The 17,694-nt window shown below is 37.4% G+C and overlaps 1 protein-coding gene across 5 annotated transcripts in view; it reads left to right on the top strand.

Moving 5' to 3' along the window:
• Positions 1-17,694, top strand: part of SDK1 (sidekick cell adhesion molecule 1) — a 432,949-nt gene that overhangs the window by 128,001 nt on the left and 287,254 nt on the right. For all 5 annotated transcript variants that reach the window (XM_026116143.2, XM_064520166.1, XM_026116142.2 and 2 more), the window contains exons 3-4: positions 8,726-8,885; positions 15,384-15,490. In XM_026116143.2, coding sequence (XP_025971928.2) covers positions 8,726-8,885; positions 15,384-15,490 — 267 coding nt within the window. The remainder of the gene's footprint in view (positions 1-8,725; positions 8,886-15,383; positions 15,491-17,694) is intronic.

Below are 17,694 nucleotides of genomic sequence, written 5' to 3'. Positions count from 1 at the left end.
GCTGCAGTTATCAGCTATCAGTCAGCGCAGAGCAGCTCATACTCAATAGTATGTGCTCCGAAGCATCAGCCTGTGAATGTCACAGCTGAATTTTAATCTGTTTTTGATGGGATTCTGCTCCCCATAGTTGCACTTACATTATATACTTCCTTTGGATCACTGAAAATATTATTCCTGCCTTGAGTTTGGGTTTCCTGATTCTAGTTTCCTTTTTAATTTAACTATAACTTTGTATTATGTATTCAATCCTCAAGGCAGTCTTTTAAAATATCTTTTTTTATCAATTATCATTAACCTACCTGAAGATGGCTCACATCCCATTTCCTAGCAAACAACGAGTGCAAAAGCAGTTCTATGGTGTTGCTTTTCTCATGGACTTGTCGTTCAGCCTCAATGTCATTTATATAGTCTCATTTTCCTGGAAAATACCTCATAGATATTATGGTCTTTCATTTTCTGTGTTAGCTGATTATAACTTTAGACACACATACCAAAAAAGGTTGATGTGCGTTATTTTTGCTACGGACTGGTAAACTGAAATCAATATAGGTGTGTTTTTTAATGAACCAGTTGTATTTCTGTTTGGGTTTATTGATAACTATATCCCAGTCAAAAATTTATTTTCTTATCTGTGGGGGAAACTGAGCGATGGAAATACAGATGGTCAAATGTTATTTTATTAGTGATTGAGATGTATTTGCTCTAGCTTGCTGATTTATGAACAGGTTAATCTACTTCTGATTTTCCTTATTGGCCCACCTGAAAATGTATTAAAGTAGAGATACATAACAAAGACAAATGTGGGAGTTTCTCAATCTGTTTACTGTACTCAATGTGTTATTGTTTCTCTTAGTGTCTTCAGGATTTTAGACACTGATTTTCTCAAGATGTGAACACCTGATTTTAGTGGCAACTGTTAGGTACTCTGTTTCTGGGGGGGGGAAGGGTGAGATTTCAACAGGGTCATTGCAGTGGTCTTCACTGATGAAGGTAATGTGGTGCTTTTCTGGAGACTGGTAACTTCCCTTTCCTCAGTAGAATACAAGTGTTCAAGATCAAATTATGTCTTTAATAAAAAATATATTTTATGAGGGGTAGGACTGCAGGACTGCTTTTTTATTTTTTTTTTTATAGCAGCCTGTAGGAACTGAAAGATCTGTTTAATCTGACTTTGGCTTAGGAGTTCACAAATGTAAGCTCGTAGATGGCTAAGACTCTTTAGCCAAAATCAGTTGCTATGTTTAGTGGCAGCTGTTTTGAGGTCCCTACGAGGGTCCCTTCCCCAGTTGCTGAAGCCATGTTCATTCATGCCATCCTTGTGAGATTAAGTTCCCTTGGTTAACTACTGAATAGCCACTCTGAATATTTTTTTTAGTTCCCATTCCAGTCAGTAGAAAGCTAAATTGTCAGACCACCTCCTCTTGTAGCTTGTATTTGCAAATTTATGCCTGAATGTGATTTTCAGGGAGAACAAAGCATGGGAGAGCTCTCTGCTTTTCCGTGATGCACCTATTTACTAGGGCTGGGGAGAAGCTCAAAGAAGATAACAGTTGCATACAGCACCATTTTTATGTAAAAATGTCAGCATCAATCCAAAGAAAAGTATATGCGCAATGCTGAATTAGGGCCTGAAACTATTTTTTGAGATAAAATCCATTTAAGCTTTGCATGTACCAAGGAGAGAAAACAGACAGGCTACCCTGGCAGTATAATCTAAGTCTTGTAGTTTAATGCTGTACAAAAGCAAGGCAGACAGGGAGCAAGTATCCGGACATGAGACATGACTATTCACTAATTTTTTAAGAGAACTTTGGCATATTCTCTCCTGTGTTTTCTGAAGATTTCCATAGAAACAAATCTACACCATCCTCTTAAGGATTCTAGTCAGATGTTGGAGACTTCAGCATGCAGCCTCGATGAAAACTTGCAGCATTTGTACGTTCCAGCAGATAGACACCTTACCCTCTCGCTCCTCCTCGCATCTCAGACAAAATCTACTTTTTCTATCAGCCTAGCTGAAGAGGCAAAGAGCGTTCAGAAGACAGCAATATTGTATAGCATTAAGGCTTGCTTTTTTTGTAAGCGAAAAATTCTTTTAGCTTAAGAGTCTTATAACACCAGTATTTTATTACTCCTGTCTGTAGGACTGGAATAGGCTTTTTCTTGGCTTTTTGCTCCATCCTTCAAGGGCATAAAAGTTAAGAAATGTTCTCATGGTTTCTAAAGCCTTGATTGGCCAAGGGTGGCCTTAGGTCTTGGCCTTAGGACCTTCTCGTTCCTATATTTAACTAGTAAAGTCCAAGTATCTCACGTGTGCTGGATGACCCACTTGTATCTTGCCCCTCCTCTCTCCCCCACTTAGCCAGCTTCTCCTTCTCCATGGTTTTCTTCCTGAGATGACTTTTCTTTTCCTGCCCATCTCTCCATTTCCCTGAGGGGCTCTAGAGCAACCAAACTGGTCCCTGTTGACCCACTTTGAAATTCTGCCTTCCATTACACTTTAATCGTATGTCTAAGGTGCGAGCAGTGCGGTACTGTAGAAATGCCAAAGCCATCAAAGCTTCTTTGCTGCCTTTTTTATGGAGCCTTTGCTCGGTATTTTATTTTCATTTTTTTCTTTCAGTGAATTTTTAGTGAGCTCTGATTACATAATTGAATTCGATAAACGGCTGGTATGTGCTGGTTGAGAAAAATCAAGAATAAAAGATTAAAAGATAAAATTACTTCAAGGGTTTGAGTAAATCTTCCAGAGAAGCAGGTTAATTTATAAAGCATGCTATATTCTTTTTAAAAATATTCTAGTAGGTCTATTAAACTTTAACGTCTAACCGAATTGCGGTGAATTCGGAGAACCGTTTTCATGCAATAGCAGCTTGACTGGAGCCTGCGAAGGGCAGAGGGCTGAGGGTTGCAGCACCCTGGCCTGGGGCTCGGCCTCGGCCCCTCTGGGTGGGAAGGTGTTGCTGGCTGGGGTGGGCGTGAGGGCGGCAGCTACCTCCTCTTCCAAAGCATTTTTCTTGTGAAGAGATGAGTTAAAAGGGGTAAATGGGTAACTGTGAGTGAAGCAGTGAAGGTTGTTATGCTGTTTGAGCTCTGACGTAAATCACTGAAAAAGAGGATCAACAAATTGGGTGCTGATTTATAATGCCGGTATCTGTTTCATCGTGGAGTAGTTGCGCGGGATGGCTCTCGGGCTTCTTCAGAGCAGTTTCATGAGCTCATTTCTGAGCCTCTACACGAGCAGGTAAAGGTGGCTGTTTTCAGGAGACTCGGTGCTAATCATTTCGCCCTGCGGTTGGACTGTGGGACTCGTAGGGGCTCCTCCAGAGCCCATTCCCCCAGGTATAGCCCAGCTCCCTGTCACTGACTTTTCAGGTCCACAAGGACATTTGACCCCTTTAAGTAATCTTACAAGTGTGCCGTTATTAAGGATAATGTCTGTCTCCTAACTCAGGAGACTCCCAAAAATACATGTGAAGCCTATGAATTGATTTAACATTTCCATACTTCATTAGAAATCTCTTTGTAAAAATTATATTTAGGGATTTAAACATGCCTGGAAATGTTTCAAAAATGGCTATATTATGTATAATACTTTGAGAACATCTGTGTTTTTTTTTTTTTTTTTTTTTTAAAGCTGCATGTCATACTAACATTGTCTGAGTCTTACTTAAATTTTCAGTTTATAAAGTTGTAAAATGTCGGTTGATTTCCTGGGTTGAGAGAAAATGGGAACTGCCGTAAGGCTGCTTCAGAATATTCAGTTATTAAAAAAAAAAAAACAAAAAAAACCCAAAAAAAACAAACAACTTTGTAGAGTATCATCTCACCTGTGTGATATAGCGGAGAAGTGCACCAAACACCCCTGGCTAGCCTGGGAAATCTGCCAGTTTGTAAGGGTTTCTTTGGAATTGCCATAGCTGCCTCTGTATATTCAATTTAAAGGAAGAATTACTGATCTGCAGTAGCCATTAAGCACTTTGAAAAATAAATTGTTTTAAATGCTGTAAATTACAACAGGGCAAAAAATGCGTTTTTTTCACGTATTTTGTTAGGTGAATTATAGTCAGATTTTATGTAAAATAGCTTATATTTATTGCTTTAAGATGAGCTTTTTTCTGCAGAAGTTATAGTAACTTTCTAAAGTTAATTGCCAAGGAGTAGGGAGACAATTTATTGGTAGAAGTCATTAAATGTGCATGCAGCTGATGCTCAACTTTACTTGTGGATAAAACTGGTTGTAAATCTTACTAATTATTTTTCTCAAAGCACAAAACAGAAATCCGTAATTCTCTTAGACACTGGAGATGTCCATGACAGCCCCCCGCGACTCCTTGACCGCGTTGAGCTGAAGTGCGGCTGCGAGCCGGGGCTGTGCCGTTAGGCGGCCGATGAGCCTGTGCGGTCTGCGAAATAGTGCCAATTCCCTAAGCAGAGGCAAAGCGAAAGCTGGGAGACCGCGGAGGTTGGCGTCTGCAGCCCCTCCTCAGTGCCAGGCCTCAGAGGAGCGGTGGGACGCCTCGAAAGCCCTTTCCTTGAGCTTCTCCTTCCCTAGCGTGCGCGGCTGCGGTCTCTCGACTATCAGCTATTTAAAGGATGTGGTCTGTGACTTGTGGATTTGGAAAGTTCGGACAGCCTTAAATAGTGAATGAGGTCATTTCCTCATAAAATGTAAAAGATAGCTTAAACTCTTTCAATCACAAGTATAAAAATACCTGAGCTTAATCTAAAATAAGCTTTGAAAGGAAGATTAGCAATTTAACGGAAAGGTTAGTTGCCCTGGGAAATTCAGCTGTCTGAACCACAGAGTGCAGTAATAAAGTGTCGTCCTTGGTTGATCGCTGCATTCACACTGAGGTTTCCAACCTGTCCCTGCCCGGCCCCTGACCTGATCGATGGTGCTGATCGTGAGGGCTTAATAAATGCCGTCGGTATTTTACCCAGGATGTGTTGGATGATTCGTAAGCTATTGGCACGCCTTGTTTTGCTTTGTTTTTTTTCTTTTTAATTATTGTTAAAGGCTATGAAATACATTGTCATCAAATGCCTCTGTGTAGAGAGTGTATAAAATTTTATTTGCAACCATATGTAATATGAAGTTTTAATTTTGACCAAGATAAAAAAATATCATTTTAATATAGGAAAATGAAATACAGACCCTAAAACACAGTAGTTTTGTATAGATTATATACAGTCTATTACAGTATTTTATTAATTGATATTTTTCTGTATTTTACTCAATTCTGTCAATATGTCAATAATTATTACTGAAAACCTCCGCACATTACACTTAAATAGTGTTACTGAAAATATTTCAAGAAGTAATTGACATATTAGGCTGGGTAGTAAAGTTGCATTGATACCTGAAAGTATTACTGCTGCATCATGAGACATGTGCTTTTTTTTTTTTTTTTTTTTTTTTTTTTTTTTTTTTTTTTTTTTAAAAAAAAAAAAAAAAAGGCCAGGAGAGGACTTCAGTAATCAGATGAAAAAGTGATTAATAACTAAGTTACTGTACTTTCTAAACAGGCTATATGGAAGTGTATGTGTCTGTAGTCAAGCTGTCAAATTAATATTCATTATCCTATGTGTATGGTCATTTCAAAAAATGAAGTCTCCTTTCTCCTTGAATAAATATTATTTCTGTAGCAGAATTTCAATGGGAAAGACGACAAAAGTGTAAAATGTAGAAATCTTAAGTGGAAATTAGATCTCCTTGGTAGTACTGAATAATCTTAATCAGATCCAGAAAGGTTTTTTCTTCTTCTTCCCTTTAGGATGCCATTTAACTTGTACACTATTGATAGTATCCTGTTTTGCACAATAAGAGGATTAAAAGAACAGTGAAAGTTATTTTCTCCTTTACGAATATAAAATTTAGGTATGAAGGAGGGAACAGTATTTTTAAAAAAAGTATTTGTAAGTATTAAAAACGGAGCAAAAATTATTCTGTGAATCTTTACACAAGCCCAGCACATGCAGGTGAAGTGCTGCGCTCTGCTCTTCAGCAGCTGGGCTGTGTGACGCAGGGAGCGGTTGTACTCAGTGGCAATGAAAGGTGCTGTTTTGAAGTCATGACTGTAACTGAAGTTTTCCAGCACTGTTTTGCTTCAACATTTTATTTTCTAAGATTTAAATAATGAATATCATGAAATCTAATCTATCTGCGAGTTAAAACAAAAGTAGACAGCCTAACCACCAGTAAAAAACATTGCCAGTACGTCTTCTGGTTTAAGTGTAATTGTCACGACTGATTTAAACAAGGAAGTAAACGTATTCAGGAGGCAAATATTCAAAAAGCACTTTGCTATCATCCTCTAGCTGAGGAAGAGGAATTTTCAGTATGTTCCTCTCTCTGATTGCTCGGTGTTTGCTGTCTGTCTGTCTGTTCGCTAGTGCATGCGTTTGTCACAGACGTGGCAGAGCTTTCGCTTCTGCACCCCGTGGTGCTCTTCTGCGGGTGGCCCGGCCCACCCCTGCCCTGCACCACAGCCCAGGCTCAGGAGCTCGGTCCCACTCTCGCCTCTTCCTTTGGGTTTCTGAGCCTGCTCTGGGGTCGCAGATATGTCACGAACCTTGTTATGCACACGGGTCAGCACAAAACAACACTTTCCCGGAGCTGGGGCTCCCAAGCTGTGGGGAAGCTCCAGCGTTGTGCAAGATACTTCAAGATACTAAATAGTAAATAAATGTCTAAATAGCCAAACATTCCCTGCGGTGCATACGTACTTCTTAGCAAACACGTGGGAGCTACTTACGTTGGCTATTGCCAATAGTGGTGTCAAGCCTAGTAGACACTGTAACCTCTGCTTTGCTTAATTCCCACAACCTTCTCATATGTGGAACATTTATTTCCTTTCAGTGTCCTTGCTGTCACCTTTCGTGTGTTTTTGTTTATATCCCGTTCTGTGACCTGGAGTTTAGTCCAGCTTCTAGCTTTCCTTGTCCTTGGCAGGTCATGTGGTCAAATCAGTCCTTTGCTTACCAATGACTTTAGTTTTTTCTTGCTTATATCCAAAACTTTCTTTGGCTTTTAAGCTCTATTTTACGGCATCTCTATTCAAGTGCCCTTACTTTCTTTCTGTATCAGGTGTAGCAAAAGCGTTTTGCAACTAGAGCATTTTTGAGAATAAAGATCTGATAATATGTAATATGTCTCAACCTGTCTGCTTGCAGCTTGTTCCAGTAAACTTCGGGGCATCCACATGATGAGGAAATTCATAAAACTGTATAAAAATAATCAGTCTGTGAGATTGAGTCAACCTATTAAATTGCATTTTTTATATCAAAACTCTGATCTTGAATGTAATGCCTATTCCATATGTGCACAAACATGTTGTCGTTGACGATGCGAAGTGTTTGTAAATGCTTTAGATGGACAGTCTGCAGTTACTACCCAGTTACAAGCAGAAATTTGAGATATAAAACAGGAAAACCTTGATTTTCTAGAGTTAACCGAGAGGTGGGTCTGCAGCAGATGCAAAATGGTAGTAGATCTGGATTTTAGTGGAGCTTTGGTGATTTAGCAGTTGCAGACCTGTCTGTATGTGCCCTGTCCAGTATTGCAAAGGGTAGAGCTGGAATAGAGAGCAGGTTCTGTGCAAAAATGGGAACCAGTTACAGAAGCTGGTTCTGCAATATCAGTGGGATGTTTAGGGAGCGTGTCAAAAATCTGTTTATTGCCAAACAGGAGCTCATACACAATCAATTTAAGAAAATCTGAGCCTCTGAGCTGCGCCCCCCCCCCCCCCCCCCCACTTTGGACTGCTTATTTCAAATGACATTCTTTCTAGTTTACAGAATTTTGGTGGCTGGGTTATAAGTAATTTGAGTGGGCTGTTTATTTGCTACTGGCCAAATCCTGTTCCTGTTGATGTTGGTGAGAGTATGACTGGGCACAGAATGATTCATAATTCTGTGGGAGAGTTCTTTCCTGGTGAAAATGGCACGTCCTTTATGGGTATTTTCACAGTCTCTGCTTGTAATTTTGCTGCTTGGAGTATTCTTAAGCATTTGTGGTCCACCAGGAGAATAAGAGTTTGAAGCTGTGTGTGACCCTTGAGCATTATTAAAAAACCTTAATTCAAAATCTGTAATTGGTTTCAGGTAATATAATTTAATGCATTTTGGTTTGCAATAATATTGAAAAACATATCAATCTTGTGATTTTTATAAAGTGTTTTGTTCTAAACTATTTTTTCTATTAACATTTTTCATTTACTCTGAGACTTCTCCTACTGTGATAATCATTTCTATCAAAGATTACTCTTTTGATTTCTTTAAAAAAAAAAAAAAATTTTGTGAGTGAATTTAATCCTCATGAAAGAAAAAGGAAAAAAACCAGTGTTGTTCACAGCCAGCCACAGTGGACAATGCTGAAATATCTCGTGTATTAGCAGAACCGAAGGAGATCAGAGTGAGCACTTTTCTAAATAAGCATTAGGGCCTAAGGGTTTCAAGATTTTATACACACACACACACACACACACACACACACACACACACACACACACACACACACACACACACACACACACACACACTTGTGAGCTGTATTTCTAAAGATAAAACTTAGCTCTAAATATAGCAGTGTTAGCCTTAAGTGCTGGGCCACACTGTCCTTGTTTTCACTGGCCATTTTGAGAAGAAATGAGCTAAATATCGGTGGCATTAAATTTACTACAACTCATTTAAATAACTTACAAAATGATTTTCTCTATTTCAGATGATGTTGCACCATACTTCAAGACTGAACCAGGCTTGCCTCAGATACACCTGGAAGGAAATCGCCTTGTATTGACATGCCTCGCTGAAGGCAGCTGGCCCTTGGAATTCAAGTGGTTACGCAATGATAGTGAAATAACCAACTACTCCAGTGAATATAAGTAAATAAAAACCATATAATAGCCTTCTTTAAGTGTACTTGGAAAAAAAAAATGACAGTACTTCAAACAATTTTGTAGACACTGATATGTTGACAATGTTTCTTATTATGAAGGAAGATGATTTGTAATAAATGGAGAAGATCTGAGAGAATCTCCTTCGCAAAAAATTATATTTAATACTCCAAAACAGAGGTCCTAACATAGAAACTTTAAAGTGACAATAGTCCTTTCTTGTGGGAGATGTAAATTCGTATGAATTTGTATTAAGGAGTGGGCATATTTCTTGATGTTTTTTGTGTTGATGATACTGATTAAAGATTTTCCTGTTCAGAATCAAAAGAAAAAGGATTTGCTGTCACTTCAGTTTTTGTCTACTGTTCTAGGTACCTTGCTTCTCTGCCATGTATAGTGTCTTGAGAGCAGAGCAAATATTAGATAAATGTTGTGTCTTGACTTGCTCCTCATCCTTAAAGAGAGCTAAGCTCAATGGAAGTTTTCGATAAGTAGATACAGAAATAAAAGAATGAGGTCTATCTTAAATAATTATATATAAAGAAAATCTTTTGGTTTCACTTCTGAGAGCATGAAAATTAATCTTGTAGTTTGTGGATCTGGGCTTCTGTGGATCCCTTGTAGTTTGTTCCTTGGACCTCGTTCATGCCCTCCATGTTCCTCAAGATGTCCCATCAGTGAGAGGAAAACATGCTGGGCTAATCAGAGCTATGTATTTGCTGATCGGCAGCAGATGGCTGGCCAGACATACAAGTGTAAAATGATTGAGTTTTGTCTGTCTTTTCCGTAGTGGGAGCCTTAACTGGGTCTCCCCTATGCAGGTGCCAGTTTCCAGTAAACAGTATAGAAATTTAATATCTATGCAACTTCTGTACTTCTCAAATTTTGTTGAAATTTACTAGTGAATTCAAAAATTGTAAGGGGTGTGCATATATGTGGTAGGCAGGCCCCTTGCATAACACTTCTGACCTTAGCGAACCAGGCTGAATACTGCATTTTGACAATAATCACATTGCTTAAGGTAGGGAAAAATTGTCTTCCATCATTATAGATAGAAGCTATAGTGTAGTTGGGTATAAAAGTGTAGGTACTGATATGCATTACTATGGTATCTAAGTACCTCTAGTCTAAAATTAATAGCAAAACCAAAGTCTCCAGTAGACTTTTGGCCTTCCTGAGATTTTTCCCTTTGTAAGAACAGATACTTGTAATGGTTAATATCACTATTAACACACTAAGTATTATATTACTACTTCTACTGAAATGCTTCCTCTTATAGAACTGTTCTGACAATGCAGTCTAACAAGGCAGTCTCTAATTCATTTTCTCAAAAATTTTCGAAATTGTAACTTAAATTAGTACTATTTTCCATATTATTTACATTTCTAGAGGAGTAGAAAGTGTGTCTTAAATAGCAGGTGTTTTAAAACCCTCTCAGGTCATGTAGTGCACAGATGTATTCAGAGACTATGTTTCCAAAGAAACATAGTTCTATCTGCACTTTCCTGAAAATTAAAGTCCTTTGATTTAGGCGAGACTGCTTAGTACTGAATAATTTATTCAGTGTCTTTTATTAGCTGTTTTTGTTTTCAAGCCTTGAAACATGCTGATATCTTGAGTCTTACACATATCATGGAGTAATGTTCAGTTTATAGAAGAGATTTGTGAGTATTTCTAGAAAAAAATAAATCTCTAATAGTACAATTAATCAGAGAAGGTTTGAGCATGGCTTGGAGTTAATGCCACTGTTGTTTCAATAACAAGAGCAAAGTCTATTGGAATTTCTTGGTAGAAGGAGCTGACTACAGCTCTTATCCACATAAATGCTGAGAAAGTAAGAGAAAGCAACTGTGTAGGAGGGCAAGAACATGGAATGACAACAAAAAGCAAACTCAAGCTTTGTAGATGTGGTAGACTGAGGGACTTACCTGTAAGAAACCTAACTGAGGCTGTATGACATTTTGAAACTGAGATCAGAATGCCATGGTATTTATTAGATATGTGCGCATCCTTAATAAACTCACCAAGAACCAAAATTATAATTTGGCTGTGTCTTGCAATATGAGTTGGAATCAGTGCACTGGAACATCTTTCCCAAGCTGTATGTATGCATGTATGCCTATCTGTACACACACTACCTTGTTTCTTATCAGTATAGTTAATTTACTCTAGTGAATTCCGGGTCATGATGCAAGGCATATTTATTCATTTTGCATTTTTTATTTTGCTCTTGTTTCCATTTCTAATTAAACACATTTGCTACAGAGGTTCTTAAGAAGATAGGAAAACATTAGCTTATAATAATTACAATAACACTGATAGAAAATATTAATTTAAATATTGCAGCCCTATTATTAATTTGTAATTCCTTGCCACAGTCTGAGATAAGCCAAACAGGATTTTGATTCTATAGGAATGGAAAGCTTTAAGTTTTGCTGCCTTAGCAGGCATGTAGTCTTCCAAAAAGGATTAAGTGACATAGGTGCATTAGGATGAATGAAAGCAAGAAAGGGTATGCTTAGACATAAAAATTCCAGTTGCAAAACTTAAACTTTGACCCTGCAATAGTTTCTTCTTCGGTTCTCTTAGGTAGGTAAATGTTCTGTTTAAATGCATGAATCTTTCTTATGTAAGTGACTTCAGCTGCAGGTTGTCTCATCAAAGATTTTCAGTAATTGATATTAGTTATTGTGTCTTAGTTAAAGTAATGCCTATATTTGTAACAGGATGAAAATCCTCTAAAGCTTATTATAACACACCAAATGAGTAAAGAACAAATTGGAGTCTTTGCATACCATTGCTTGACACTGGTGACCCTGAACAAACAGCTTTTCTTTGTATAAAGATGCTGATTAGGTATGCACAGCCTGGCTTTTACAGTGACTGCGCATACACTAGTTTGTGTTAAGTATTTATAAAAGAACCTTAAACTTGCTGTGGTCTGAGAGACATGTATTGTAATGAAAAACAAATCAATATTGCTGACTGAGGTGGCTATTTTGGCTAGCTAGTATACATTAAGAGTGTTTGAAGTGAAGACTGACTTTTTCTTCATTTTGTGGGTTTTTTTTTTTTTTTTTTTTTGGTATTGTTTGTCTTTTGAAAGCGAGTTCTAGACCGGTTGGGGATTTCATAGTTGGCTTTGTGGCCTTGATATTCATTTATTTGAATTTAACAAACCAAAGTTACATTTAAGCAATAGTATGATTTTCTCCCAAACTACTTAAAAAAAAAAAAAAAAAAAAAAAAAAAAAAGTTTATTATATATATGTTTTTAAAATTAGGTACATTTTAATTTTATGTTATATAAAAAGTTACATCAGTTGATGCATAATTCCTTTGTTAAAGGTGTTGGAATAGATAATAAGCTATACTATCAGCTAAGCTATTACTAGTTATATTACTAGGTTTCAATTTATTACTGTCTTTGCAATCAGGCCTTTTGACAACCTGTATCCTATAGGTTGATTTTTAACTCTGACAGCATTTAAAATCAGGAATACAACATTTGAAAGTCATAAAGCTTCAGCTGGCATTTCTGCTTAGGTGCTCGATAACAGCTTGTCCTGAAGTTCTAACTCATTGCTCTGCCTGTGATAGAGCACTGCTTGCGTTTTGAGGTACTTTCCTTGAAGCTTTCTTTCATACATGTCACTTTACATCGTTCTATGGAAGCTTTTTAAACAGCCAGTTTCTAGTTGGTTGTACCACTCAACAAATCAACTGACTTTTTAAATTACTTGCGCAAATCCCCCGAAGCCTTGAGTGGCCTTCTGGCATCTTGACAGTGGAGAGTTCTTCTCTCTTGGAAGTTGGAGTGCAGACAAAATTAAAGCAAAACGATGTCTTGTCATTGTAAAAAAAAGAAAACAAACGAAAACCCCTGTGTTAACCTTTGATATACATCTAGTCTGTGGAAGAGAATCTTTTGAATTTAGAAAGAACTATTTTTCTTCCTTTTGCCTATCAGAAAATACCTTGAATCATGAAAGCTTGGCACAAAAAGCAGTATTTTACTGCAGGGTGAATAGAAAAGTATTTTTTAGAAGAAGAAAAATCAGACATTTGAGGTCCTTAAAGACTGTTTACAATTGTAAACACAGAAGTAGAAATCAAATCAATACCTGTTTCTCTCTTGCCCATTTTTTGTGTTTTCCAGTTAGTCTCAAATAACATAAATATATGTTCTATCCTCTTTTGTTACTTTTGTTATTTAATCCTCCTAACTTTGGTAGAATATTAGTTTTTGCCTAGGATTTTTTCCTCAAATGTCAAAATTAGGATTTCTATGCAAAGTCTAAGACTCCATTAACATCTTTACTGTAAGATCTGACATAAAAATTAGTAAGCCTATGTTAGACTTTTCCAGACATTAGACTTCTTTTTATGGTTACATTTTGAAATTTGAACATTTGAATTCTTTTTTTTTCCTCCAATCTAGATTAGATTTTTCTTTGACACGTCTGTCAGAAAAAGAGAAGCTAGTTGGATTTAGCAACACGTGTGCCCTCTTCAGTCTGCAAAGTCCAGTCAAGCATCTTGTTTGAAACAAGCTCTGGATCGTAGAAGTTGGCAAAAGCTTTAGTTTCTTGGGATCAGTAGTCCCTTTCCTAGCTCCGTGAGGAGCTTTGTGCCAGCTTATAGTCATGGCTTTTCTCTTAAGGTCCTATGTGATAAGGTTGCCATCGTATTTGTATTCCAGTTCAGTTAGCATCCTTCGCTCTCCTGTGCATTCACAGGCAATGCGCCAGCCAAACTGTTTTAATTTCTTTTTAGCTTTTCCCTTAGATCTCTCTGCCCTCCCTGTTGCTTCTCACCTCTTAGATCACCCTTCTAAAATACTGTTCAAACTCCTGCCTGACACAATCACAATCTGCGCGTACCCTGCTACAGCATCAACCAAAAAAAAAAAAAAAAAAAAAAGGGAATCATCCACTTTCCAGGTTCACCTTGCACAAGGTGCCTGTTTGCTTGCCTTACCTGCGCGGTGCTGCCCGGCAGAGGGGCTGGGGGGCAGCCGCTTGGCAGCTACGGGCTGGGCTGGAGTTCCCGAGGAAGACGGCGTGTGCACTGTAAATTTTTAAAAAATTGTCTTTTCTGCGGGCGACACGTTCAGAATGTTTCCCTGCTGAAACATTACTAAGTGAAGAAAACCAAAGTAGCACAATTCTGTTGTAATAGGTTTGTTTTGTCTTTAATGGCGGAAAAACTAACTCTACATTATTGTCTTAGTACAGAAGAATATCAAAGAAAAAAGCCTTTAATTTGGGCTCCATTTAATAGACAAGTAGAAAAATAAATGTTGGCCAAGTACAATACTGAATTTTGATTCATTTTTACAATACTGAAAATTTGCCAGTTGCTCCAAAGCAGGTTGGGGAGGAGTAGGCTGAGATGCACCGAGGCAGATGGGCAACACAACTGCCTACTAGGAAGTCAGGACTTTCTGGGAAGTGCTAGGGATTGCTGAAATTTATTGGTGATACTGGTGTTTTAAATCACTGGTTTTAGGTTGTCTGAACTATTTTCTATTGTCTATTTGATGGTAATTATAATGCAGTGATTATAGTCTCCATTTATCACTTAAACTAGATTTCTTCCACCTCCCTCATTTCCATACTGTCTGATTCTGTTCACACATTAGCTCTATATGTGGGTGTGTATAGTATGTGTGAGTATGAGAAGAGAAGCCTTCTTTAGGAGAATTAAATTTTGAAGATTAAAATTCAGCAGTATTATTTTTCCTTATCTTTTCATAAAGACTTTCATTAATCCTGCCATAAGATCTCTGAAGGTGACTGGAGGAATTTGCACTTTGATTAATATTTGTTTAATGCAGGATTATCTATATTATTCCTGTATTTTATTCACATTAAAACTGTGCCTATCAGCTCATTTTCATGTTGGGCTATCAGATATAGTTGAATGAGAAAGATGAACATTAGTGGACTAAGTGACCTTTTGAGTATACTGAAGGGCAGAACAAATACAATGCTCAGTGCACTGTGTCTTTTCCAGGGCTCTTCTGAGTTGAGCTGGTCACAGTGTAGCAAACATCTTTTTTTCATTGGAGAGTTTTGATGTTTCTTGCAAGTTTTCCTATTGCCTGCATTTAGATCGTAGTTTTGTTGTGCCATCTCTGAGCAAAATACTATGCCTCTTTGCTTTATGAATGAGGTAGCTAAAACTAAGAAAAACATTTAACTCTATATGTCAAGGCAAATTGTGGAGACTAATCAGTATTTATCAAGTGTGGATTTTAAGTTGAAAGGGTTTTTTATGCAATTCAAATATTTTTTCTTAGATATAGTACAGAAAATATTGTAGCCTAGGGTCAGAGATGATATGATGATGATGCTCATAAGAAAAAATACAATAAGCATTTGAGAGAATGTGTAAATTCTTAAAGGAGAAATAAGAAATGCTGTATCAAGTAGCATTGATCTGCCTGTAGGCGTACTATAATTCTGTAATTGTGTCTTTTAGGTACATCATCCCAGCTTTGCAGAGGTCTGATGCTGGTTTTTATCAATGTGTTGTACGGAACAGGATGGGGGCGTTGCTGCAGAGAAGATCTGAAGTTCAAGTGGCATGTATGTTGAAGTAGAAGTTTTGTGATTTGTTAGCTAACTTATTTTCTTCATGTGTCAAAAGCAACAGTAATAAAATTTTCTAGTTTTTTTCTGAAAGTTTATTAGATATCATGTTTTAAAATTACTGAGGTACAAGAAAAGTATCACCTGGGAAACAAGTTCAGAGTTATGCAATGTTAAGTTTTTCAGCAAAGCTTTGAACCATTCAAAGACATCAATATAGGAGATCATTTGGCGATAGCTGTAGGATGAGAGAAAACTGTTATACCCTTCCCTGAAGATACAGAGATGAACAAAGACAAAAAAGCCAAAAAGACAGGGAGAGGATATCTGAAGGAAAGCAGCATAGGGGAAGAGCTCTGTGAAGATTTCAGAACATAATTCTTAGGTTACAAAATTAATGGTTGTTTCACAGCCAAAACCTTGCTAACCAAACTTTAGAAGTCTGTTATGAACATCTTTCTGAACCAAATTCTCCAATATTTTACCTCTTTAGTATGGACTGTGGAGGATTTTTTGGATTTGGCCTCTAATTTGATATCTCACTTTCATTTGGACATGTTAAAATGATTTTCTCTAGTGTTACTACTAAATTATGTTACCTAGTGAATGATTGTCTAGTCTTATTTTCATTTTTTTTCTGATAATGTATAGAAAATATAATCCAAATAACTTGGAAATCATCAGAAAACTAGATTTTATTTTTTCTTTGAAGTAAATACATTAAAAAAAAAAGAGAGAGAGATTTGTATATTACATGTTAGCAATGTGTTACGTGGATCAGATTGCTCTTCCTCAGGGTCAGTGTCTGTAAAACCAGTAGTAGCAAATGTCACTTTGTATGTGGAATTTAGGAGATAAATTGAATTATTTGCTAGAAAGCCAATTCCAAGGAATGGATGAAAATTTATAACTGTGTCATGAGAGAAGAGCTTGGAATTTTCTGTGCTTTAAAATAGTTATAGATGATACTATAAAGGTTTTGATCTCATGTTCAACAGCTTCCTATATTATAGTAAATTATATGATTATATCAGTAATTAAGTGCTTGATCTGTCAGTGATATTGTTTCAAGGATGCTGGGAGCCAATCTAAAAATTCACTGCTGCCACGAAGGGGCTTTTCTGCTCTGTCTCCTCTGCCTTCCCCCAGCTGCTATGCCCTTGCTGTGTACTGCTCCCACTGGTCTGGTGCTTGCTCTGATGTGCCTCAGACCGTTACAAATATTTTTCTGAGTATTTGTCTTTCTGCAGTAGTAAGCCATTAGATCAGCCTGGATGCTTCTGGAGTTGCATCTACAGGTGTGGTTTCAGGGGAACGATGCTTTGGCAGCAATACCAGAGTGCCATATACTCATTTTTCGCTCCTCCTCACTAAGTGTTCCCGTTCTTGCACTGCAGTGTGCCATACCGTCCCTTTAGGCTGAGCCAGAAAACTTGTTTGTGCAGCTGTGGACTGGAATACTTGTCCAACACTTTTTGAAAAGCAATAGTTAATTTGTAGGGTTTGTAAAAATCATTTGTTTCCCCCAGTATGATTCCCTGTGCCACTATACATGCAGTTGTATTGGCACTGTGGAGGGTACAACTTCTGAGAAAGTATTTGCGGGAATCATAGTAAGAGGGAGGCACAGGAATACTTTACCTTGATACTACTGCTAAAGAATTTTGTCTCCTGAAAAGGCAGCCTTTTCCCCTTGTGAATGGGGGAAAGATTTGCAGTGAAGTGCTTTGTTTTCTCAGGGTTTTTTTTTTGTGTGTGTGTATTTGGTTGTTCTTGAGAGAGAAAGAAGTATAATCTTTTTTCCTTTTCTTTGTTTTTTAATTTTTTCCTGTTTAATTTGTACTTCTGCATTGCAGAACAAGGCTAAATGACTGTCTGTTAAGATTTCTCTGTCTGAATTAAGAAATTTTATTTTTTTTAATTACTTTCACTGATAAAGATGTTGAGACAAAGTAAAGAAGATCTTATGAGATGACAGATCCTTGGCCTTGGTCCTATAGTGACCTCCTATAGTTCCTATAGTGAAACTGGGCATTCAGAATTGCACTGTATTCCCACAGGTTAAAATGTCCTACAAGTTTTAAGTATCCTCCTTCTCCTCTGTCCAGAGTAACTTTTGCTACTATGAATATTTTCTATATTTTGACATGTTTTGATCTAAATTAATTGTTTTTAAGCTATGAAATACCTCATATTTTACC

The sequence above is a fragment of the Dromaius novaehollandiae genome, chromosome 14 (assembly GCF_036370855.1).
Source record: "Dromaius novaehollandiae isolate bDroNov1 chromosome 14, bDroNov1.hap1, whole genome shotgun sequence".
In the NCBI taxonomy this organism is placed as follows: domain Eukaryota; kingdom Metazoa; phylum Chordata; class Aves; order Casuariiformes; family Dromaiidae; genus Dromaius; species Dromaius novaehollandiae.
Note: the sequence above shows the minus strand (reverse complement) of the source record. Positions and strands in the feature narration are given on the sequence as shown.